The following is a 26,779-nucleotide window of genomic DNA, read 5'->3' on the forward strand; positions in this document are numbered from 1 at the left end:
ACACCAGTGTTTGGATTCCTGTCGAAGCCTGCACATGAATGTGTGGACATCTTCAATGGACCCAACACCAGTGTTTGGATCCCTGTCGAAGCCTGCACATGAATGTGTGGACATCTTCAATGGACCCAACACCAGTGTTTGGATCCCTGTCGAAGCCTGCACATGAATGTGTGGACATCTTCAATGGACCCAACACCAGTGTTTGGATTCCTGTCGAAGCCTGCACATGAATGTGTGGTGGGTGACGCACTCCTCTCCATGGAAGCCACAGGTCCTTCTGAGATGAACACGTCATGGGAAGCACTTCAAGCAGTGAGCTGAGCTTCACGGCCTGTGAGTGGCTGTCTCAGGGGGCTCAGGCACACCCTGCAGGGCTCTGCAGCCAGGAGCAGCCCTTCTCATATCTCTTCAAGTGGATCCTTGAGACAGAAGCACTCAGCCCAGTCCGTCTAAATCCAGACACTGATAGGAGCAGACAGCAAGGGACGGTGAAATATTGTGCAGCTAAGAGAAGGCGGGAGCCGTCCTGCACTGGCCGGTCGTCTATTGAAAACTCTCCACAGGGATTCCTAGATATAAAAAATACACACGATGCAAAGGAAAAAAGGTGCAACCACCCAAGTGCAAGGAAAATGTAACTTCACTGTGCAAAAAATAGAAGAAAATAAAAACACAGTATTTACATTTGAAGCCCAAACATCAGGAAATAGTGGGTCTAAATTAGAAATATGGAAGTGGACGTTCGAGCAGCCACAGTGCTTGATTTTCAGTTTTGAAAGAGAAAGGCGGGACACATGAATAAAAACATGCCAATGAATCGGCTATTCGGATTACTGTGTATCAATATGTCAAACTGGACACACATTACAAATAATCTTTAATGCATCGATAAAGAAAAGTCCTGGTTCACCATGTCCGCCACAAAGTCAAAGTATTATGTAAGAATTACGTAAATGCGTCAAGTCCTCCAGCGCTTTGAGGCCCCACGGGTAATAAGTCGCTGTGAGAAAGTAGCGTCTTTCTAGCCTTGTTACCCCCACTTTTGGCCTGTTTGTGAATATATGTCAGGGTTTTTCACTGTCTCACTGCGATCCTGCTAGCCAGGGCCCAGTGCTCATAGTGAAAACTCTATGTGTCAGTATGTTTGTTATGTGTCACTGGGACCCTGCTAGCCAGGAACCCAGTGCTCATAAGTTTGTGGCCTATATGTATGTTTTCCCTGTGTGATGCCTAACTGTCTCACTGAGGCTCTGCTAACCAGAACCTCAGTGGTTATGCTCTCTCTGCTTTCCAAATTGTCACTAACAGGCTAGTGACCAATTTCACCAATTCACATTGGCATACTGGAACACCCTTATAATTCCCTAGTATATGGTACTGAGGTACCCAGGGTATTGGGGTTCCAGGGGATCCCTATGGGCTGCAGCATTTCTTTTGCCACCCATAGGGAGATCTGACTATTCTTACACAGGCCTGCCAGTGCAGCCTGAGTGAAATAACGTCCACGTTATTTCACAGCCATTTACCAGTGCACTTAAGTAACTTATAAGTCCCCTATATGTCTAACCTTCACCTGGTGAAGGTTGGGTGCTAAGTTACTTAGTGTGTGGGCACCCTGGCACTAGCCAAGGTGCCCCCACATTGTTCAGGGCAAATTCCCCGGACTTTGTGAGTGCGGGGACACCATTACACGCTTGCACTTCTGGCATTGGGGAGGCAATTCCATGATCCCCCGGGTCTCTAGCACAGAACCCGGGTACTGCCAAACTGCCTTTTCAGGGTTTGCACTGCAGCTGCTGCCAACCCCTCAGACAGGTTTCTGCCCTCCTGGGGTCCAGGCAGCCCTGGCCCAGGAAGGCAGAACAAAGGATTTCCTCTGAGAGAGGGTGTCACACCCTCTCCCTTTGGAAATAGGTGTGAAGGCTGGGGAGGAGTAGCCTCCCCCAGCCTCTGGAAATGCTTTGATGGGCACAGATGGTGCCCATCTCTGCATAAGCCAGTCTACACTGGTTTAGGGATCCCCCAGCCCTGCTCTGGCGCGAAACTGGACAAAGGAAAGGGAAGTGACCACTCCCCTGACCTGCACCTCCCAGGGGAGGTGCCCAGAGCTCCTCCAGTGTGCCCCAGACCTCTGCCATCTTGGAAACAGAGGTGTTGTTGGCACACTGGACTGCTCTGAGTGGCCAGTGCCATCAGGTGACGTCAGAGACCCCTTCTGATAGGCTCTTACCTTTCTTGGTAGCCTATCCTCCTTCCTAGGTAGCCAAACCTCCTTTTCTGGCTATTTAGGGTCTCAGCTTTGGGGAATTCTTCAGATACCGAATGCAAGAGCTTACCAGAGTTCCTCTGCATCTCCCTCTTCACCTTCTGCCAAAGGATCGACCGCTTACTGCTCAGGACGCCTGCAAAGACGACTACTGCAACCTTGTATCACTTCATCCTGCCGGCTTTCTCGCCTGTTTACTGGTGGTGCAGGCAACAAAAGACTGTATCACCGGTCCTCTGGGTCCCCTCTCAGCACGACGAGGGTGGTCCCTGGAACTCAGCAACTCTGTCCAAGTGACTCCCACAGTCCAGTGACTCTTCAGTCCAAGTTTGGTGGAGGTAAGTCCTTGCCTCCCCACACTAGACTGCATTGCTGGGTACCGTGTGATTTGCAGCTGGTCTGGCTTCTGTGCACTCTTCCTGGATTTCCTTTGTGCACAGCCAAGCCTGGGTCCCCGACACTCTAATCTGCAGTGCACAACCTTCTGAGTTGTCCTCCGGCGTTGTGGGACTCCCTTTTGTGACTTCGGGTGGACTCCGGTTCACTCCTCTTCTAAGTGCCTGTTCTGGTACTTCTCCGGGTGCTGCCTGCTTCTGTGAGGGCTCCCTGACTTGCTGGGCGCCCCCTCTCTCTCTTCATCCAAGTGGTGACATCCTGGTCCCTCCTGGGCCACAGCAGCATCCAAAAACCTTAACCGCAACCCTTGCAGCTAGCAAGGCTTGTTTGTGGTCTTTCTGCAGGGGAACACCTCTGAAAGCTTCTTCACGACGTGGGACATCCATCCTCCAAAGGGGAAGTTCCTAGTCCTCTTCGTTCTTGCAAAACACCAAGCTTCTTCCATCTGGTGGCAGCTTCCTTGTACCCTCAGCTGGCATTTCCTGGGCATCTGCCCACTCTCGACACTGTTGCGACTCTTGGACATGGTCCCCTTCTCTTACAGGTACTCAGGTTCGGAAATCCACTGTTGTTGCTTTGCTGGTGTTGGTTTTCCTTGCAGAATCCCCCTATCACGACTTCTGTGCTCTCTGGGGGTTGTAGGTGCACTTTACTCCTACTTTTCAGGGTCTTGGGGTGGGCTATTTTCCTAACCCTCACTGTTTTCTTACAGTCCCAGCGACCCTCTACAAGGTCACATAGGTTTGGGGTCCATTCGTGGTTCGCATTCCACTTTTGGAGTATATGGTTTGTGTTGCCCCTATACCTATGTGCTCCTATTGCAATCTATTGTAACTTTACACTGCTTGCATTACTTCCTTTTGCTATTACTGCATATTTTTGGTATTGTGTACATATATCTTGTGTATATTTGGCACCCTCATACTGAGGGTACTCACTGACATACTTTTGGCATATTGTCATAAAAATAAAGTACCTTTATTTTTAGTATATCTGTGTATTGTGTTTTCTTATGATATTGTGCATATGACACCAGTGGTATAGTAGGAGCTTTGCATGTCTCCTAGTTCAGCCTAAGCTGCTCTGCTATAGCTACCTTCTATCAGCCTAAGCTGCTCTGCTATAGCTACCTTCTATCAGCCTAAGCTGCTCTGCTATAGCTACCTTCTATCAGCCTAAGCTGGTAGAAACACCTCTTCTACACTAATAAGGGATAACTGGGCCTGGTACAGAGTGTGAGTACCCCTTGGTACCCACTACAAGCCAGGCCAGCCCCCTACAGTCGCGCTTTACAAGTGTCTGATTGATTGATTGATAGTCTATGTCACTGTGGCACTTTGCGGGGTGACATGATGGAAGTACACTGGGGTGGGGGGCATTGAGACAGGGAAGACCCCCAAGCCTCCTAGTGCGATGGACAAGTAGGGTGTCCCGATAATCCTCTCTCTGATGGGGTCTTTTTACCTGTACATTCACTCTTAAGGCACGGCCTTTGGTCTTGCATTAAACTTGTATCTGTATGTGTCTGTCCACCCATCCATGAATGCATGTCCAAATGTGTCCTCTTGTATCTCTGCTCGATTTATCTGTACATGTACTTAGTGCTGCATCTATGCCTGGTTGTCTTGTCAAAGAAACCTTCTTGCATGCCACCATGAGTCTGAAAGTGTTTATTAACAAGAGAAATATTAATAGTCTGTAAATCACAGAGTTAACTGACTAGGGACCCTGAAATCATTGGTGGACAGAAGCTTGACAAGTGCAGGCAAGACCCAAATGTATGCCCTACTACACACAAGTTTCTACTATTTGTTACATGGTAGATTTTCACACAAATGATACTAGCAGGTGCCAAGCTGAGATCACAAGACTGGGAGAATGACCTTCTAGAGTAAAAATCATAATTGTCTTTAGCTAAGTAAACCAATTACTCATTTCACCTCTCATGGCCAAAAGACAGCGCATCAACGTCAGCAATAGACAATTCCCACGTGCAATGTTTGCCAGAGCAAGAAAACATGCCTGAAAGTCCTCTAACACAAGCAACTGTGTTTAAAGGTTTCACAATTCTTCCCTTGTGTGTTATTTATTTACATAAACTTAAGACTTAATTATTTTTTAATTGATACGCCTACTGCTCTACATCATTTTCACAACATCCTACAGTACCATAGTCAAACTTCTAGTCATCTTCTTGGATGGTCAACGGGTAAGATGGAGAGGTCCCCTTCTAAGGCTTGAGAGTGATAAAATGCAGACTTACACAAGGACGTAAACCAGTAAGAGAAATGAAATGGAGCAGGATTACTTTGACTTTTCTAATTTCCCATCTTCCAAAATACATTTCAACTTTGACCAAATGTCCCACGCTTCAGAACGCTTTAACTCATAGAGAGCCCCGCTTGGGATAAAGTGGCAAAGAATTGGGCAGTTTCTAAAATGGGTTTTGGTTGTCTGCTGTGCAGTAGGTTCTGGTGGAAAATGTCTGGTGGCAGACATGACAATGGATGGGAACAGGATTAAGACTAGTTTTTCAACAGCCACAGGTAAGCCATGCTGCCACACATATAACACAGTCTGAACAGCAGTGCCACCATGGGTGAATAGTACACTGAAAGGAAAGAATGTTTGCGGGATTTCAACTTGGGTAAAATCTGATAAAGCGATTACGGCTGACCAATTCGAGATATATGCATTGTACTCACTTTTTCCCATAAACATGATGCAGTTTCCATCTCCGCAAACCAATCCTTGAGCAGTGGATGCATGCAAGTGGCAAAAAAATTATTGATTTGACCAGGGCATTGTGAAGTCAGCAAATACTGTAGTTTGTTGCATTCGGAAATAAAGTGCCAATGCAGGTGTCAGTCTTTGCATTGGTCCTTCCAGTCAAATGGAACTGGGATCTTTTGACAGTCACTCATCTGAGTTGGTGAGCACTTTGTAGAATAGACAACATGAAGAAAGGTTGATATTTTGCTTGTACTGAACCAAAACTTTCAGGAAAGTATTGCGTTTGTGTCTCTGGGCTCAATGTTGTTGACTTTTGTTTAACCCACCACACCCCTATTCTGACACATTCTTACAATAAATCAACCAAAACAAGGTCTCAGCAAAGAGGGTTTGTCAGACCCAATGACAGATCAGAAAGATGGCAGGTTTCCTAATACTGGTGTCAAAGGCTGTAGCCATGGGCAGGAGGAGGAGCATTTGTGGATGTTCTCTCACTGCCCATTTCGGTCACCAGGTTCCACGCCTTTCAGAACCGTGGTTGCTTGCAGTGTGAAGCGTTGATTCAGGTGACCAGGCGGACATTGCTTTGCACTTGACAGCAGTGTTGGTGATGAGCAGGACTAGATATGGGTGTGGCCACCTAGGTTGGAGTGCTAGCATCTGCTGGTGAAGCTTCATGTGGACCCAGTCTCTGGGTTGTAGATTGAGGCAAGCTTACAGTTGGGCTGGTGGACATTAAAGTATAGACCTGCAAATGGAAGCTGTTAAAACAGCAAAACTAATGGCTCACAGTATTCTTAAGTCACATTATCTAATAAATGTAAAACAAGTAAATCTTGGGATGGCTACTAAAATTTCATATGGACTCTTGACCAGCATGGTGAACGTGAGACCTCTTGAGTTTTACACTCAACCTACCCAGAGGACTGAGGATGGTATACACATTGGAACTATGTTTGGATCCCAAAAGCCTAACATAGTTCTTGACATACAGTGGACACAAAGGGGGTCATTCTGGCGGTGCCCCGCAGGGCATTCTGACCGCGGCGGTTTGGCCGCGGTCAGATGCGGAAAACCGGCGGTCTCCCGCCGGTTTTCCGCTGCCCATTAGAATCCTCCATGGCGGCGCAGCTCGCTGCGCCGCCATGGGGATTCTGACAGCCCAGACCGCCATCCTGTTCCTGGCGGTTCTCCCGCCAGGAACAGGATGGCGGTATGGGTTGTCGTGGGGCCCCTGGGGGCCCCTGCAGTGCCCATGCCAATGGCATGGGCACTGCAGGGGCCCTCATAAGAGGGCCCCACTTTGTATTTCAGTGTCTGCTTTGCAGACACTGAAATACGCGACGGGTGCCACTGCATCCGTCGCACCTTCCCACTCCGCCGGCTCAATTCTGAGCCGGCGTCCTCGTGGGAAGGGTGGTTTGCACTGGGCTGGCGGGCGGCCTTTTGGCGGTCGCCCGCCAGCCCAGTGCAAAAGCCAAAATACCCTCAGCGGTCTTTCGACCGCGGAGCGGTATTTTGGAGGGGGGAACTCTGGCGGGTGGCCTCCGCCGCCAGCCAGGGTGAGAATCAGGGCCAAAGTGTGTTCCTTTCTCACCACCAGCCCTGAGTAGGATCTCACAAGTAGGGATAAATTCTCATAGTTTTGTCTTGGCTACATTGACAGCATCTCCTCAGGAGAATGCGTGTAGGCTTGTATCTATCCTGAAAACATGCACACTCACAGCACTGAATAAATCAAAGCACAACTGGGATGCATGTGGATGAAAATGATATGCACATGGACCCAATTTATTTATTCAGAATATTATATAGTGCATACAGGGCACCAAAGGGCTTTACCAGGAAAATGTGTACACAATACATTACAAGAGGCATAAAAGGTGCACATAATACAGGTACATACTTCCCTCTGTAGGTGGAGGGGAGAATTCATGGCACGATGGGTGACGGAGGGAAAGCAGAAACGCCTCTGGGTAAAGGCAATTTTAGAGAAAGCCGATCCAGTAGGCCCTGGGCCAGAAGTCAAAAATTACATTTAAAAAAACAAAAAAACTAGAGAAAAGACTGTAAGTGGATGGAGTTTCTCACACTTACATAATTCCTGTTTTTCTCATAACTCCAAGCTGACCAACTTGATTACAATGTATGATATCTATTTACCCTTCCAGCCAGATATCCCACTCACATTGACTCTCCTAAACCTGTATTCCAGTATTTTACACCCAGCACCAAGTTACTCACTTTGGTGGTCATTATGACCCCGGCGGTCGGCATTAATATGGAGGAAAGTACTGCCAACCGTCTGGCGCTACTTTCCTCCATATTCCGACTGTCTCGGCGGTAATGACCGCCGGGCTGGAGACTTCAATCTCTAGCCCGGCAGCCGTCACTTGCCTGCCTGCAGGATTATGACCCCGCCTACCGCCATGGTTTTCGTGAGATCCTTACAGCCACGAAAACCATGGTGGTAGGCACTATCAGTGACAGGGAATCCCTTCCCTGTCACTGATAGGGGTCTTCCCCGCCCCCCTCCTCCTCCCCAGGTTTCCCCCCACCCCCTCCTTCCTCTCCAGACCCCCCCTTCATACACGCCCATCCCTTCACACAAGGACAAATGCATACACACACCATTCCAACATTCATCCACGCATGCATACATCCATTAACACACACATCCACACACATTTACATACATACATGCAGACACCCATTCACACAACTCAACATACACGCTCGCACACCCCCAAACATGCACACACATACAACACGCAACACACACCTGCCTTCCCCATGCACAGACATACACACACACCTCCCACACACACACAACACCCCCCCACCTCTCCCATGTAAGAGCACCCACTAACCTGGATCCAGGGGGTCCTCCGTCAGGAGACGGGACGAGGCGCTGCTGCTAGCAGCAGCGTCCACCAGCAGAACACCGCCAGGCCGTATTATTCTCATAATACGGCCGCCGGCGGTCTACTGGCGTGGCGCTGCTGCAGGAAGCAGCGCCACCTTACCGCCATCCTCCGGCATGGCCACAGCAGGATTTCCCCCACCCTCCTGGCAGAAATCCGTCTGTGGTCATGATACGGTGGATGGCTGGTAGCCGCGGCGACGGTCTTTTGGTGCCCGTCGCCACAGCGGTAGGCTGCATATACCGCCAAGGTCCATATGGGGGCCTTTATCTGCTAATTCATTCATCACTGCCCACCATGGTGCCCCTATCTATGCACCACACTGTGCACTATTCTGAAAGTCTGGCCCTTGTCCCACCTGAGTGTTATCTTTTGTCCCAGTGCCTGGTGTCACTACCCTGCTGCCATTCCACAAGTTTGCTTTCGACGTGCTTTAACAACTCTAACCTCTGCCCCTCGCTCCCTGTTTTTTCCTCCTCATGAATTTAACCTGTGAACTAGTTCTGTTCTTGAACAACTTCTTTCTGTTCTTTCGTGCAAGCAATTGAGAGTTTTGACTCTTGATGCAGTGATAGACAGACATAGAGTTGAATTATGGGTGCAGCATGCACTGTTGCACATTTAACTAGGGCAGTGATGAGTTCACCGATCCCCTGTCATTTACTCCTCACAACACAGAGACAGATTTCCCTAGTGACTCATTAGAAGCCAGAGGCGTAGTACACAATGTGTGTTGCTCCATCACAGATGCCTTCTGCCTCGTTTGGGACTTGTCGCGTGATGTAGCATGGACGTCTTCAGAGTTCAGAGCATCGTGGAGGGCTGAGAAGCTAAACTCCACTATTAAGAGCAGGTAAAAACAGCTCTACTGGTGCTTATGATTGAAATGTACCAACTCTTACCTGATAATAGCACATAATTGAGTTCTGACTCAAGTCAAATGTTTTTCCTGTAGAAGACGTAATGATTCAGTTGCTTACCGGTAATCTTCCTTACACCGAATACCCCTTTTTCTCTTACCAGTGGTTACAACATTTCCACCCAGTCCTGTTTCACAACCTGGATCCTCATGTTAGCTTGGGGACATACAAGAAGTGTTGTGGGCTCCATCCCTCTTTATCATCAGATTGGTGGGAAAGTCTGGAGATGGGGGGAGGAGGGGTGGATGCCATGGAGTTTTTGTGATTGGTTCTCACTAGGTAGAGGGTAATCACCTCATGATAGTATTGGAACGGGAAATGGGGTTGAGGAGCTAATAGTTGTTCACTCTTGGTGCATGTAGGTGCACAACACAATTTATTTCTTGCTGTTACCTGCAATCCAACATATTCTACAAGATGCCCTCATTGTGTGATGTTGTGTAAGCCTTGCTGGCACTGCTGTTTCACTGTTTTCTGAGTTGCCCTTTTCACATGTCTCCCCAGCATGGCGCAGACGTGAACCTTCAGGATAACTGGGGTGTGACCCCAATGTATTTGGCAGCCTGCAGTGGACAGACGGAGTGCATCCGCCTGCTTGTGCTAGCAGGTGCTGACATCACATACAAAAATAAGGTATGTTATAGTAGGACCAGGGACAGTCGCTTGGGGGGGGATAACAAAATTTGTGAGCAGCATTTCAGGCCGGGTCCCCAGTAGACCTCAGCACTACCAGCAGCACACTGGACCAGATCTGTGAATCCATTCGTATGGTGAAGTTCACCCAAAGTGACCAACACAGGCAAAGAGGTTATTGAGGACAGCAGAGTTCAGGGTTTTCAGGGTATTGTCATTTCTAGGTTACTTTAGGAGGGGAGACGAAGAGGAAGCAGGGATTTGGTGGGTGTACTGGATCTGCAGACTTTTTGCATTTCCAAAGGATCTGGGAGGCATCTGGTATTTCCATAGGATCTGGCATCTTGTGTTTCCAATGGACCTGGGAGGTGCCTGGTGTTTCCATAGGGTCTAACAGAGATTTGGTGTTCGCATTAAATCTAGCAGGCTTTGTGTGCTTCCATACGATCTGGGAGGTGCCTAGGAGATGCCTGGAGTTTCCATAGGATCTAACAGGGATTTGGTGTTTGCATATGATCTGGCAGGGTTTTTGTGTTTCTATACGATCTGGGAGGCATCTGGTATTTCAATAGGCTCTGGTAGGCTTCTTGTGTTTCCTTCTGGGAGGCATCTGGTATTTCCCTAGCATCTGCCATCTTGTGTTTCCAATGGACCTGGGAGGTGCCTGGTGTTTCCATAGGGTCTAACAGAGATTTGGCGTTTGCATTGAATCTAGCAGGCTTTGTGTGTTTCCATAGGATCTGGGAGGTGCCTAGGAGATGGCTGGAGTTTCCATAGGATGTAACAGGGATTTGGTGTTTGCGTATGATCTGGCAGGGTTTTTGTGTTTCTATACGATCTGGGAGGCATCTGGTATTTCCATAGGATCTGGTAGGTTTCTTGTGTTTCCATCTGGGAGGCATCTGGTATTTCCATAGCATCTGCCATCTTGTGTTTCCAATGGACCTGGGAGGTGCCTGGTGTTTCCATAGGGTCTAACAGAGATTTGGTGTTTGCATTGAATCTAGCAGGCTTTGTGTGTTTCCATAGGATCTGGGAGGTGCCTAGGAGATGCCTGGAGTTTCCATAGGATCTAACAGGGACTTGGTGTTTGCATATGATCTGGCAGGGTTTTTGTGTTTCTATACGATCTGGGAGGCATCTGGTATTTCCATAGGATCTGGTAGGCTTCTTGTGTTTCCATTTGGGAGGCATCTGGTATTTCCATAGGATCTAGCAGACCTCTTGTGTTTCCAATGGATCTGGGAGGTGCCTGGTGTTTTCAAATGATCTAGCAGGCTTCTGTTGTTTCCATAAAGAGCCAATTATTTATTTCCTGGGAAGTCTCCACTCACAGGTTTGGGAGCAGATATTAACATTCTGAAATATTTAAATCTTTAAGATGAGGGGCGTGGCCTGCTGCCGATCAAGATGCTGCTCACTAACGCAGCTCCCTCTTTCCATCACCCTAATGCCCCTTTCCATCCGTCAAGTATCCTTCCCTTGCGGCAGCGCCCCTAAGAACTGGGGGCTGCCCACAGCAGGAATACTGCAAGGCAGTTTTTTTTGGTCAGCGACGTCTTGAAGCCGCTGCTGCAGTGCGGCCTGTGTGGCTGTGTGGAGCCGCGGCCTCATGTGCTAATGTGCTGCCGGCCATTACCATGGCGGTGACCGCAGAGAGGTGACACAGCACCCCGCCGGGAGGGCCTTGTGGACACAAAACTCAATGCTACTGGCAAGGCCCTCTCAGAACTGCTATCTACACCTGCTGACGGCAGCGATCAGTTCACAATCTGTAGGCCAAAGGGTGAAATCCTGCCGAGTCTACCTATATCTGATGGAGAACAGTGAAGTGAGTGTTGGCTGAGAGTAACATCTGTTACTCAAAGTCCTTTCAGGCTCTTTTTCTGTGGCAGTCAGCACTGTGAAAAAAGGCATACTGTAGTGAGTACAATGTTTGTTGGAACCTAAACTTTCCACCATACTCTCAGGATCAAACTGAAGCGATCATCTCCTGTTGCAACTGACAGCGTCATCAAACTGAGAGAACGTACCTTGTAGGTTCTGATAAGCTAATTGGCTACATTAGTTCATCTATTATAATATTAATATACTGTTTAGCTATGTACAACTATAAAAAACTCAACATCTGCATGCATGTTAAAAAATATGTATTATGGGAAGTCTTTAAGCCAGAAAAGCTCTTCCTGGTTGACACAACCCACTTCTCAGATGGATACTCTCCTGCCTGCAGTTTATGATGCCAGCAGGAGAGGAACTGAAATAACAGGTTGAGACTCCCTGCTGCAGCTTAAAAAGCTTATGTTTGTTAACTAAATGTTACATCTTTTCCAAACCTATGATTTTTAAACTATGCAAAGTGTGAGGAAAGTGGTTTATTATATGATGTGGCTGTGTGACCTCAATGTGTAATAAACTCCAAACTTGTCTTGGGTCTAGTCAGGTGCGTTTACAAGACCTTAGCTCAACCCTGGGTAGCTGTGGCTGTGAGAAGTCAAGCTTTAACAAAGGAACAAGTGTAAAACATTTAGAGGTACAAAAAAGAGCTGAATTAGAAAGAAACATAATATAAAGTAAATCCATCACCAATTTATAAAAATAGCTTGGATTTATATGAATGTTTAGACACCAAAATGAATAAAATCCATGTAGGGTTCCAGAGATGTAAATTATTAAGCAAATATTCAATAACTGCCTTTCACTCAAATCACAAATAGAGTGGGTAGTGAACTCCGCTCACTGAGTTTTTCCCACTCTGCTTAGAGCGCGGAGTTCCGAAAAACTCTGCGGAGTGGAGTTTTTTCCTTGTTCACGTTCACTAACGTTAAGTTGGCAAGCAAGATAAATCCACACCTCCCAGCAAGATTTCTCAATGCAGCTAGTCGCGGATGGTTGCTACCACCCACGTTCGAAATCTTCTGTTTGGGTTGAGGAAGTTGCTGCTCGAGTAAAAAATCTACTCGAGCGGCCGAAAAGAAGCAGCGCCCTCTTGCACTGTAAGTGGTGCCATCCTGGCTGATGTTGCAGCGCGGGACAAACACCTGCGCTAAAAATCAGCGTGAACAGCGTGCCCTAATGCACTCGGCCACTTGCGGAACTACATGTATCGCAGTGGAGTTTTTTGGTCACCCTCCGCGAACTCTGCCCAGGCCTAATCACAAACAAGAATTGGCAACTACCTTGTTTAGCGGTTACTTGGAAAACTTTAGAAAAACTTTGTAAAGTTGTGCTCAGTTACTCCACCAGGAAGCAGGTCACAGGGGACAATAAGGCTTCACAGGACAGTCAAAGCAGTCTCCAGTCCAGTTCCAGGCTCTATGGCTGACCTGCCATAGACATCAATGGTATGGCCCTGGTGTAAGGGATACAAGAAGCTGAAGATGCTGAAAGATTCTGTGGATGCTGATTTGGTGACAGGGGTTTCCTGTGCTCACCACTTGGTCCACGAACAGAGTGGGGTGACTTTGGTCACAGAGGTCAGTGTGTCCCTCGAAGTCCAGTTGAAGTCAAGCCAAAAAAACAGTTGCCACTGGTCTACTGGTCTCCGGTTACATCGAAAACTGCAGTTCCCTTTAACTGAGGCTAGTGTCTGTCTTGGGCGGCCAAACTTCACTCTGACAACTTTCTTGGGTCCAGCAGACTGGATGCAGCTTTTGTGTGTTGGAACTCGCCTCCCATCCTGCACTTCAGCAATCAGTGGCGGATAAGTGATAGTGACTACCAACTCCCCAAGGCAGGCTTCTCCAGCTTTAGTGGTCCAGGAGCTGTAACATGAATTCGGCCAACTGACTCATGGAGTCACTTCTTCTGTCTAGAGCTTGGGGATGACGTTTCCTCAAGCAGGGCACCACAAGCACAGTCATCTCTTTGCTAGTTGAAGGATCAGAAGGTTCAGTCCAGTCTTTGGTGCAGCCTGTCTTTGCTAGGTCCAGGGAACAGCAGGGCAGTCCTTCTTTGGCCCTCTCCAATGCAATCTAGGGTCTGGGGGTGAGGGGGTCCCACATTTATACCCACAACTTGCCCTTGGGGATGCAGTATATACTAGCCAATGGGCTACCCAGTACTTTCCCACCCGATAACTTCCTGCAAAGTGTGGCTTCTAGCTATCCCAGAAAGCAATATTCTGCTCACTCTCAAGATGCCAGAACCCCTCTCTCATGTGGAGCTTGGTAGCCCACCCTAGAGGTGTGACTATCTGACTACACACCCACAGGAAAACTGGTTTGGGAACTCCCCCCGCTGTCTCAGATACTAACCTCTCTACCAGAACAAAAGAGCAGCCCTCTTCTATGTGTCCGCGATTTGCTCTTCAAAGGTGGCTTCCCGCTTAAACTTGAAGCTCACCTTTTGGGCTCATATAGTGTTTGGATTTCCTGCAAGGGAGATGTAACACAACTTCCAATGGCAAGCCTTTTGTGGTCCTTCCATAGAGTCGGTCACATCTCTCCCCAGGAGTGCGGAAGGCTCTTTCATGGCCAGCACCCGTACACAGTCTCTGGAAAATGTGAGTAATAGAGGGCAACTTTCTAAAGTTGCCATTTACTTAAAAGTTACATTAAATTTGACTTGGGCATCAAGTCAGGTTTAATGTTATGATTCCTTTGATACCTTGAAGTACCTACTTTAGTAGTCCCATTCAGAAGTTAGCACAGCTGAGTTATTAGCGTGCAACTCTGTACTCACCAATGGGGCTGCCAGCCTTTCTACAGCAAAAATGACACTTTGGATATACAAAACACGTCTTAATATTAAATATGCAGAACCCTGCATCAGGGGTCAATAGGCCTGATTTAGGGGTGACATATATATGAAAAGAAAGGCCTGGACTTTGACATTAGCTTAAATCGCAAAGCTGAGTTACTAGTTCGAAAATTGCTCTGCCAGCAGCAATGGCAGGCCGCGAGTCTCGCTTTGCGTTCTCAGACTTGTGTTGGCACAATAAGTGCTCCAGTCCGTGAAGGACACTTTAACTTACAGGCCCTGGGTACCCCGGGTACCTTATACAAGTGACTTATAAGTAAACTAACACATGCTAATTGTGGGTAAGCCAATCAGATGCACATGTTTTTAAGGGTCAGGGTACTGGCACTGAGGTCTGGTCAGCAGGCCTCACTGCACTCTCAGAGTAGAAAGCCCGGAAGCATTGGTCCAACACTTTAGGGACGGTCATGCAGGAAGAGGCATTACCTTACCCGAAGGATCTGAGCCTCGGCTGCAGCCTGTTGTTTTAAATGCACTGCATATAATGGAAGGTGGTTCCTTTTCCTACAGACATGGTGAAATGGATGAGTCTGGGATAGTCCAGAGGGCCGGCTTCAGGCTACGGTCTCCATGATGAGCAAGACGCTTCCTGTTTGAGAGTTCATGCAGTGTGGAGGAGGCTGGCCTAGTTTGTAGTGGGTACCTTGGGTACTTACACCTTATACCAGGTCCAGTTATCCCTTATTAGTGAAATGTAGTAGTGTTCTATCAGCTTAGGCTGATAGAGGTAGCTATAGCAGAGCAGCTTAGGCTGAACTAGGAGACATGGAAAGCTCCTGCAATACCACTTATAGTCACACAGTACTTATACACAAGTAAAGACAATACTCAGTGTTACCAAAAATAAAGGTATTTATTTGGGTGACACAGTACCAAAAATATCTTAGAGACAATACTCCTTCTGGAGGTAAGTATTATACACAATATATACACTAGACACCAAAATTAGACAAGTAAATAGTCATAGAACAATGCAAACAGTAGGAAATGCTATAGATTGCAATGGGAGAAAGTAGGTCTAGGGGCAACACAAACCATATACTACGAAAGTGGAATGCGAATCACGAATTCCCCCCTAAACAAGTGTAGTGTGTGCAGAATTGCTGGGAGAGTAAGAATACAGTAAAGGTAAGTAAATTACCCCACCCCAGAGCCCAGAAAAACAGGAGTAAAGAACTGCACGTTTCCTTAGGACACACTACACCTTGGATTGGGATTTTGCAGCAGCCAACCAAGTCTGCAAAGAACAACTGCTGAATTCCTGGACCTGAAGACCTGCAAAGGAAGGGGACCAAGTCCAGAAGTCAAAAGAAGTTCCAGGACGGACAGGAGCCCATGCCAACCCAGAAGAGGGTGCAAAAGAAGAGTCCACAGTTAGTCGAAGACTGCAGAAATGCACCCTAGGAAGATGCCAGCGGGTTCCTGCATGACGCAAAGGATGTTCCACGACGTGAAGATTGTTCCAGATGTGATTTTGTGTTGGAAGTCACCAACAAGCCTTGGCTACAGCAAAAGTGCATTTTGCATCAAAATGGTGCTGGATGGACCCAGAAGGGACCTGGGGGCATAAACTCTGTGTGAGGAGGAAGAGGGGGCTCTCAGCACTTTAGAGAGCCCTCAGGGTGCCAACCAGCACCCCCAGAGGTCCCAGGACACGGGGACAAAGGAGATGCAAACTGCGGTTGATGCAGCACAACAAAGGAAGGTCCCACGCCGCCGGAGAACAACTCAGCGAGTTGAGCGTCATGGGATGGAGTGCTGGGAACCTGGGCCAGGCTGTGCATGAAGGAATTTTGAAAATAGTGTACAGAGGCCGAAGTGAGGTGAAGAAGATGCAGTACACAGTGGTATCATTGCTCTCTGGGAAGGCAAGGTCTTACCTCCTCCAAATTGCATCAGCAGGACCTCAAGACAGTCTATATCGATGATGTCTACCCCCTGTGACCTTAGGAGCACGCTCGTCGCTGTGAGAGGAGTCCCAGGGTACCGGTCGTTGTCTTGGAAGGTGCCTGCTTGGAGCAGGGTAGTGACTCCGTCATTCCACAGGAGATTTCTTTGGTCCTTCTGGTGCAGGATGAAGACAGGGAGTCCTCAGAGCGTGCACACAGTGGAAACTGTTGCAGTTGCTGACTTGGAGCTGAGGTTGCTGAAGAAAAATATCTCTGGTGGATACTTTGTTGCAGTTACAGCATTTCTTGGAGCAGGCTGGGGTTGATCCAGGGTCAGAGGAAGCTGAAGTTATTGCAGAGGATTCCTGAAGGAAACTTGCAAGCAGAATCTGAAGTCAACCCACAGGAGAGACCCTAAATAGCCCTGAGAAGGGGATTGGCTACCTTATCAGGTATGGACCTATCAGGAGCGGTCTCTGATGTCACCTGCTGGCACTGGCCACTCAGAGGCCACCAGAGTGCCCCTACATCTTGCAAAGCAAGATGCCTGAAGTCTGGGACACACTGGAGGAGCTCTGGGAACCACCCCTAGGTTGGTGATGGACAGGGGGGTGGTCACTCCCCTTTCCTTTGTCCAGTTTCGTGCCAGAGGAAGGGACAAGGGGTCCCTGAACCGGTGTAGACTGGCTTATGCAAGGAGGGCACCATCTGTGCCCTTCAAAGCATTTTCAGAGGCTGGGGGAGGCTAACCCTCCCCAGCCTGAAACACTTACTTCCAAAGGGAGAGGGTGTAACACCCTGCTCTCAGAGGAAATGCTTTGTTCTGCCTTCCTGGGACTGGGCTGCCCATATTTCAGGAGGGCAGAACACTGTCTGTGAGGTGGCAGCAGCTGTAGCTGCAGTACAAGCCTCAGAGAGCTGGTTTGGCAGTACTGGGGTCCATGGTGGAGCCCCCAGGATGCATGGAATTGGCTCCCCAATACCAGATTTGGAATGGGGGAGACAATTCTATGATCTTAGACATGTTACATGGCCTTATTCGGAGATAAAACTGTGAAGCTACATATAGGTATTGATCTATATGTAGTGCACGTGTGTAATGGTATCCGTGCACTCACAAAGTCTGGGGAAATGGCCCTGGACCATGTTTTCGGCCAGGAGTACACTCGGCTCCACCAGCCTGCCTCCGTTCCCCTGACCCCGCCGTTGCTGCTAAGAAAAGTTTGAGGCCCTCCAGTGGTAGGCGTATCTGCTTGGACTGTGTATTTTGGTTTTCTCAGTATTGTATATCATAATTTGTTTCCTGCAATTTGTTTTTCATTTCACACACTGTTTTTAAATTTGCTTGTGCCCTTTTTCTGCTCCACTTTGTCATATTGCTCCGATTGTGCCCGTGCTGGTTTGTTCTGACCCTGCCGCTGCGTCCCCTGCAGCCCGCCCCCCTCGCACACACATTGGCCACTCCCTCCCACCTCCCAGCTGCTCCTCCCTCCCACCTCCCCTTCTTAATGGCGGCCGCTGCGTGGCACCTAGTGTGACCCGCTAACCTGTTTTGGGCCAGGAATACACCTGGCCCCACCAGCCTGCCTCCATGCCCCTATCTGCTTGTACCGTGTATTTCGTTTTTCTCGTTTCGTTTCTTGCAATTTGTTTTTCATTTCACACACTGTTTTTAAATTTGCCTGTGTCCTTTTTCTGCTTCACTTTGACATATTGCTCCGATTGTACCCGTGCCGGTTTGTTCTGACCCTGCTGCTGCATTCCATGCGGCCCGCCTCCCTCCTGCCCCCATTAGCCACTCCCTCCCGCCTCCCAGCTGCTCCTCCCTCCCACCTCCCCTTCTTAATGGCGGCCTCTGTGTAGCTGCGCTGCTGGCGCACCAGAGGCAAGCCCGTCTGCGCTCGTCCGTGCCTGGACCGCGCCCAACGCCCATTCCCCTGGTCCACGCTCCTCCAGCCCCCCAACCGCCACTACTCCTCCACAGAGCTCCTTGCTCTCAACCCCAGCCGGCACCCCGCCTGCGCCTAGGCCAACCCCAAACACACACACGGTCCTTTCACATGCCACTCATGCCACTTCGCTTGCACCAACAACACCAACAAGCACCACAACAACAGCAAAGCCCCCAATCACTTCAACTGCATCCTCCTTAGCACCCGCTCCATCCACAAGCACACCATCGAGCTTTCGGACCTACTCACCACAAACTCTCCTGACATTGCCTTCCTCCCTGAGACATGGATGATCTCCTCATCAGAACCTGACATCGCCAAAGCCATCCCAGAAGGTTACAAAATCACCCGTAGAGACCGCACCAACAAACCAGGAGGAGAAATCAAGATTTCCACCAACAACAATGACACCCTAGACAACGCAGAATACCTACACTTTCAGGTACACATCAACGCCAACACCCCCCATTTTGTGATACCATCGCTGACACTATCAGCTCCCATGCCCTCACCTCCACAGACTACATACTCCTTGGTGACCTTAACTTCCACTTGGAAAGCGTCCACGACTGCAACTCCACGGCCCTGCTAGACAACCTTCGCAAACCTCTGCCTCAAGCAACTGGTCACCTCACCCACCCACTCAGCGGGACACACGCTAGACGCCATCTTCACCTCCAGCAGCCACATCACCTTCACTCACACCACCAAACTCCACTGGACTGACCACTGCGTGAAACCCACCACCCACCACCAACAACACACTACACCCCACCACAAGTGGAACAAGATCTCCAAAGAACACCTGCTCGCCAACCTCACACACAAGTTCCACCTCCCATCACCAACGACCCCAACGCCGCCGCCCTCAACCTCACACGATGGCTAGAAACTTGCACAGACTCCCTCGCCCCTTTCAAAATAAACAACAACACCCGCATCAAGACCGCCCCCTGGTTCACCACAGAACTTCAGTCCTCCAAACGTGAATGCCGAACAATTGAGAAAGCCTGGCGCCAAGAACCATCAATGAGCAACTTCTCCGCCCTCAAATGAGCCATGGGCAAACACCACCAACTCATCCAGACCACCAAACGGTGCTTCTACAAAGAACGCATAGACAACAACACACACAACAGCAAGGAACTTTTTGCCATCATCAAAGAACTCACCAAACCCAAATCCTGCACAATCGACCCCCCCCACACTCCCAAAACCTCTGCAACTCCCTCTCCAACTACTTCCACCGCAAGATTGCAGACATACACAACAGCTTTGCACCGTCAGCACCCACCATCACCACCACCGACACAACCAACACCACAACACCATGCCGCACCAACCCACTGAACACTTGGACCCCCACCAATGACGAAGAAATCAGCAAAACCATGAGCTCCATCCACTCAGGCTCCCCAACAGACCCTTGCCCCCACCACATATTCAACAAGGCTAGCCAAATCATTGCTCCTCAGCTCCAGGCCGTCATCAACAATTCCTTCGAGACCGCAACCTTCCCAGATATTTGGAAACGGGCCGAAGTCAACGCTCTTCTCAAAAAACCCAAAGCAGACCCTGAAGACCTCACAAACTACCGACCCATCTCTCTTCTCCCCTTCCCCACAAAGGTCATGGAAAAGATAATAAACATACAACTGTCTCACTTCCTAGAAGACAACAACATACTCAACGTCTCACAGTCTGGATTCCACAAAAAACATAGCACGAGACCGCCCTCATCGCCTGCACAGACAACATCAGGACCAGATTGGACAAGGGCCGAAACCGTAGCCCTCATCCTCCTAGACCTCTCCGCAGCTTTTGACACCATATGCCACCAAACCCTCAATACACGCCTTTTCGATGCCGGAATTCGCCACAAAGTCCTGGACTGGCTCACCTCCTTCCCAAAGAGTTCGCCTCCCTCCTTTCCGGTCTACAGCCACCAAGACCATCTGTGGGGTCCCCCAAGGACCCTCCCTCATCCCCACCCTTTTCAATATCTACATGGCTCCTCTCACCAACATCATACGCCCCCACGGCCTCACCGTCATTTCATACGCTGATGACACCCAGCTCATCATCTCCCTCATGAGGAACCCATCTACTGCCAAAAATAACCTACACGCCGGACTCATCGCCATCGCTAACTGGATGACAGCAAGCCACCTCAAAGTGAACTCAGAAAAAACAGAGCTCATCATCTTCGGTCCCAACAAGACAGCATGGAATGACTCTTGGTGGCCTACCACCCTTGGACCACCCCAACACCCACCACCCACGCACGCAATCTTGGCATCATACTGGACTCATCCCTCTCCATGACTTAGCAAATCAACGCCATATCATCCTCCTGCTTCAACACCCTTTGCATGCTACGCAAGACTTTCAAATGGATTCCTTTAGAAACAAAAAGAACAGTCACCCATGCCCTCATAAGCAGCAGACTGGACTATGGCAACGCCCTCTACGAAGGGACCACAGCCAAGCTTCAGAGAAAACTCCAGCGAATCCAGAAGGCAGCCGCACGTCTCATCCTCAACCTCCCTCGCCACTAACACATCTCCACCCACCTCAGATCCTTACACTGGCAGCCCATCAACAAACGGATCATTTTCAAAATCCTTGTCCATACTCACAAATTCCTCTACGACACTGGACCGGCCTACCTCAACGAACGAATCAACTTCCACAAACCAACTCGACAGGTCCGCACCACCAACCTCACCCTTGCTACAGTCCCCCGCATCCAACACACCACCCCCGGCGGCAGATCCTTCTCCCACCTCACCGCTAAAACCTGGAACTCCCTCCCCACCAACCTACGCAAGACCCAGGGCCTCCTAACCTTCAGATAGCACCTCAAAACTTGGCTTTTTGAGCAGTAACCCCTCCCAGCGCCTTGAGACCCTACCGGATGAGTAGTGCGCTTAAGAAATTTGTTTGTTTGATTGATTGATTGGGGGCAACTTTGCTAGTGCAAGGGTACCCTCACACTTAGTAACTTTGCACCTAGCCTTCATTAAATGAAGGTTAGACATACAGGTGACTAATATGTTACTTAAGTGCAGTGAAAATGGCTGTGAAATAATGTGTGCACTATTTCACGCAGGCTGCAGTGGCAGTCCTGTGAAAGGGTTTGTCTGAGCTCCTTATGGGTGGCAAAAGAAATGCTGCAGCCTATATGGATCTCCTGGAACCCCAATACTCTGGGTACCTATGTACTATATACTAGGGAGTTATACGGGGGTGGACTGTGCCAACCTTAATTTGGTAAATGAAGTCACTAGCCTATAGTGACAAATTTGAAAGCAGAGAGAGCATAAGCACTGAGGTTCTGGTTAGCAGAGCCTCAGTGAGACAGTTGAGAACTACATAGACACACACATTAAGCCATAAACTGTGAGCACTGGGGTCCTGGCCAGCAGGATCCTAGTGAGACAGGCAAAAACATACTGACATACAGGTAAAAATGGGGGGGAACATGGCAAGAAAGATGGTACTTTCCTCCATTAACAAAAGCTTTTTAGGCAGAAAACGTGTTTTAGATTTAATGGTGCCTGCTGTGCTGGAGTCAGATCTGCAAGAACAGTCGCATCTCCTTCCACCAGCCACCCATACACCTGCGCTCTGCAGGACTCCTACTCGCACACATCCCAGGCATACACAGGACCAGAAGAGTGGGACTGGCTCTCTCTGACATCACTCCTAGTGTGCGGAACGGCCTCCCACTCCACATCAGAGCCTCCTCCACTCTTCTTGAACTCCGCAAGAAGCTGAAGACCTGGCGGTTCGATTAACCGGCCCACAACAGGCAGGGCTGGGCACACACACCTGCGCATTGCCAGGATACCCTCACAGGTGATAATGCAGGGCTGGGCACACACACCTGCGCAGTGCCAGGATGCCCTCACAGGTGATAATGCAGGGCTGGGCACCCACACCTGCGCAGTGCCAGGATGCCCTCACAGGTGATAATGCAGGGCTGGGCACACACACCTGCGCAGTGCCAGGATGCCCTCACAGGTGATAATGCAGGGCTGGGCACACACACCTGCGCAGTGCCAGGATGCCCTCACAGGTGATAATGCAGGGCTGGGCACACACACCTGCGCAGTGCCAGGATGCCCTCACAGGTGATAATGCAGGGCTGGGCACACACACCTGCGCAGTGCCATGATACCCTCACAGGTGATAATGCAGGGCTGGGCACAAACACCTGCGCAGTGCCAGGATGCCCTCACAGGTGATAATGCAGGGCTGGGCACACATACCTGCGCAGTGCCAGGATACCCTCACAGATGATAATGCAGGGCTGGGCACACACACCTGCGCAGTGCCAGGATACCCTCACAGGTGATAATGTACTTTACAAATACACATAACATTCAGTCCACTTAATGAATTCAATCTGATTCTAACATAAATTTAAAAATAGCAGTCCCAATAAATATTGTGCTTATTACAATATGTTTTCCAGTTCATTGCTGCCACGGTAGTAGTGCTGTAAATTCGTGTAACTCAAGACCTGTACTATTACCCACCTCGCTGGCACTCATTTCATGATTCTACATCAGAGCAGTGTACATGTATTTAATGAACAGGTTTGTGTCTGAAATAAGCATTAAAAAAGGTGTCACAAACAATAATTGTAGAAAGTGGTGTGCGCTAACGTCCCTAGACATCTCCTGGCTGAAGTAGCTAAAAAAGGTTTGAAAGGTGGCAGTCCCCTTGAAGTGACCTTCAAAACCCGACTCCTCCCCGCTACAAGACATGCTGGGCATTGCTGGGCGGTAGAGCTTTGTGTGGGGGGCTGCAGTGAAGACTAGCCTTGTGCATGTGCACTAGTTATGCGTGGAGGTGATGGACACAAGGTACATTATGTTGAAATTCAGGCTTCCTAGCCCAGATGTGGGCGTGAAAGGGATGCACTAGTGACCTCAGGAGACATGTAGGGCCTCATTTACAGCAGTCTTTTCTTGCACTTCCTGCACATCCCCTAACAACGCCGTGCTTGCGATGTATTTCCAATACAGAGCTCCATGGCGCACATTTTCAAAGATGCATCAGAATTTCAGATGCATCTCTTGGCGCCAAACTCACGCATTGCTAATGTAGCGTTGTTATACTGATGCAACTCCAGCAATGTGAGGAGTCAGCTTTTGGCAAAAGCCCTGTGTAAATTTTACACCTGCTGTGAGCTGGAGGTAAAATTTTGATGCAGTGAAGTCGCAGAATGACCCAGTGAAATGTTGTAAATATCACTGCGTCACTTTTGCGTGGCTGTTCCCGTCGGAACACCTACCCTGCATACATTATACCTGGTGCACTTATAATGTGACGCAAGGGCTTACAAATTGAGCCCAATGCGTCAGTTTGTAAATACGGAGCAGTGTAGTGCACTGCTGGCGCCAACGCTGCGTAAAAAAAATGACGCAGCGGTGACGCAAAGGCCTTGTAAATGAGGCCCATAGTCTCAATTTTTAAAGTCCTGAATGAGCCACCTCAATATTCAAACTGGACTCTTTTCTTTCTTTTCCAGAAAACTGGATTGCCTCCCAAGCGGCTGGCTTCGCAGACGGCCTTCATTTCCTGGATCGAGACTTTCTCCCGCCAGCCTCGCTCCCTGAAGCACCTCAGCCGCCTCACCATCCGGGTCGCCATGGGCCACCAAAGGCTGCAGACCATTGAGACGTTCAACCTCCCGCTCTCCCTGAAGGGCTACTTGATGTTCGAAGACCTGGTCCTGCAGGACACGCCTTAGCAGACCAGGGCTCCACTTAGCCAGAATTGTACCTTGTGCTTTACGCAACATAATGGGGCGAGCTGAATCCGCTGGCTACCGTCAGCAACCAGGAGCCTTTGTTTGCGAAGAGGCAGTAAGGCCGGACTTCCACTTGTCTTATGTGAAAAGCCATATCTAATGTGAGCTTAAAAGCCTCATTTGAGTCTGAGCAGCCCCCGCGCAGAGGCTGTGGGGGATTCAGAAGGCTTGTAGGATGTGAGTAAGCTGGGAGCTACCTAAATGACTGGATGATGTACAGAAGTCGGCCATGACAGTTTCTTTCTTCCTTGGGATAATAACACTGTTCCAAAATGGCGGCTAATGATCAATGGGCCAATCAGCTATCGGGTGGGATGTCTCACGATGCCTTAAGCATCTGAAGGTCATATATACAGCAGTCATTTGTTTTATCAGCAGGTCGAGCCTGAGGCGGACTGACCTACAGAGGCAGGTGGACACATCTAGACAGCCATCTGCAGAATCCAGGGGGCGAGTCAAATGTTTTTCAGGGTGAAACCCAGCATTTAATTGTGGTTTAATAAATGCCCCCTTGGACAGGCAGGCCTCGCCAACAGCATCAGGAGCTCTGTTCAATCAAAGGCATTGTGGTTGTGTGTCTTCCTAGGTGTGTTTGTGCAGTACAGTGTGAACTTGGGGCTGCTTCGTTTACGTCACAACATCTTCCATTGGCCCAGGGACCTTTTTCATTATTATTTTTAAAATAAAAACAAATGTTGGATAGTAGGAGCTGACTTAGGTTTGGTGATTGGTTTAAAGTGGCTGGGGGCCGTGGCTGGAATGGCTGCTCTTCTGTGGGAGTGAACAAGGCCGGCTTTAGGGTGGTGCGACCAGTGGAGCGGCACCTGGCGCTGACCTCGGATGGGGCACTGTGTTTGAAAGCAATATAAATAACTTATGGGTTTAAAACCACCTGCTGCAAAGTTCCTTGTAGGTCCAGCAGTTTTCAGCCAACAATAAAGATGTGAACAGGACTCTGGTGGTTAATGTTCCTGCTGGAGAGGGATTGGAGTTTTGTCTCGTGCCAGTGTTTACTCATCATAAAGAAGCTCAGAGGTTTAATGTGCCTGCTGCAAAGAACATGATCCTTTCATTACTTGCATTTCATAAATTATAGTCCCTAGTATACCACAGTGACCTATGAACTGTCAACAAAGAGCTGCAGGCACACTGCATGGTACAGGTTAGAACTATGTTTTTTTCCCAGTCTTTCATTATCGTAATGTTGCTATAAAGGTTTGTTTGGGTAGCAATATGTTACTCTTAGTAAAGTCAACCCAACAATTGTGGTACATTTTAAATCCTGAGTTTGTGCTTTTCCTGGCCAATCACTCTTAGAAAATACTGGCCACTGGTGTGGATGTATAATGTGTGTGATGCAAAGTGCCGTGACACTTCACACTGCAATAAGAACAGATCATGGACGGAATGCTGAATAATGCAAACATTCACCCCCAGTCACAAAGATCTGGGTTTAATCCATTGTTATTTTGCTCACCACGCCACCCCAGTTTGGACCAAGCCATATGCAACTCAGTCTTGATCCTGTTCCTCATGGAACTGTCCAGCCCGAACTGCCAAGCCAAGTCCTCCCTGGACCGGAAACAAGCATCCTAGGACCGGTTTCAGGGTATCACCCTTCATCAGCTAGGCTAGCTTGAATCCAGTGGCACAGTGAGCACGGGACCCACGTCTGGGCATTTTTTTTGTTGCCTTTGTCACCCCAAGTGGGAAGGGTATGCCCAGATGTGGGTCCCGTGCTCACTGTGCCACTGGATTCAAGCTAGCCTGGATGATGAAGGGTGGTACCCAGAAACCGGTCCCAGGATGCTTGTTTCTGGTCCTAGGAAGGACCTGGCCTGGCAGTTCGGGCTGGACTGTTCCCATGAGGAGCAGGGTCAAGACTGATTTGCATATGGCTGGGTCCAAACCGGGGTGGCGTGTTGAGCAAAAAAACTGATGGATTTAACCCAGATCTGTGACTGGGGATGAATATTTGATTTGCTCTGCATTCGGTCCATCATATGTTGTTTTTGCTTCTGACACTTTACACTGGCATGAATAGCGCTATGAAACAAATGAAATCCATGTGCGAGGGGGCACTGTTGGAGGGTGGTAGTGAGGGAATCAATGGAGAAAGAGGTCATTGCTGCAGCGGGCGCCACCAGCGCTGGGTGAGAAGATGCACCGGCTTGTTGCAGGCTTGTTTACCTGTGTTATGACACACGTAGGCTCACGCAGCCATGGTTCTTATACACAAGAGAGGGACAGGTCTGGTGGTTTCTTCTCCCAAAGGTCTGTGCTAGGTAACACATCCCCATCCTAGCGCCTAGGAGCAGCAGAAAGCTCTAGGGACCGGACCCTGGCAGCTACAGTGCACGGCCAGCTGAGAACAAGCCCCACCTCCTCCCCCCATCAGCCTAGGAGTCCTCAGAGGAACAGGTCACAGTGAACATTTATTTTTGTTCTGAGTATTTTTCATATTATTGGCCTTTTCAGTAC

At 49.0% G+C, this 26,779-nt stretch overlaps 1 protein-coding gene across 1 annotated transcript in view; it reads left to right on the top strand.

Annotated features, from left to right (window-relative positions):
* Positions 1 to 25,575, top strand: part of LOC138258844 (ankyrin repeat domain-containing protein 10-like) — a 108,481-nt gene extending 82,906 nt beyond the window's left edge. The window contains exons 4-5 of the mRNA XM_069206121.1: positions 9,744 to 9,872; positions 24,017 to 25,575. Of these exons, the coding sequence (XP_069062222.1) occupies positions 9,744 to 9,872; positions 24,017 to 24,238 (351 nt within the window). The 3' untranslated portion in view covers positions 24,239 to 25,575. The remainder of the gene's footprint in view (positions 1 to 9,743; positions 9,873 to 24,016) is intronic.
* The last annotated feature ends 1,204 nt before the right edge of the window (positions 25,576 to 26,779 follow it).

The sequence above is a fragment of the Pleurodeles waltl genome, chromosome 9 (genome assembly GCF_031143425.1).
Source record: "Pleurodeles waltl isolate 20211129_DDA chromosome 9, aPleWal1.hap1.20221129, whole genome shotgun sequence".
Classification (NCBI taxonomy): domain Eukaryota; kingdom Metazoa; phylum Chordata; class Amphibia; order Caudata; family Salamandridae; genus Pleurodeles; species Pleurodeles waltl.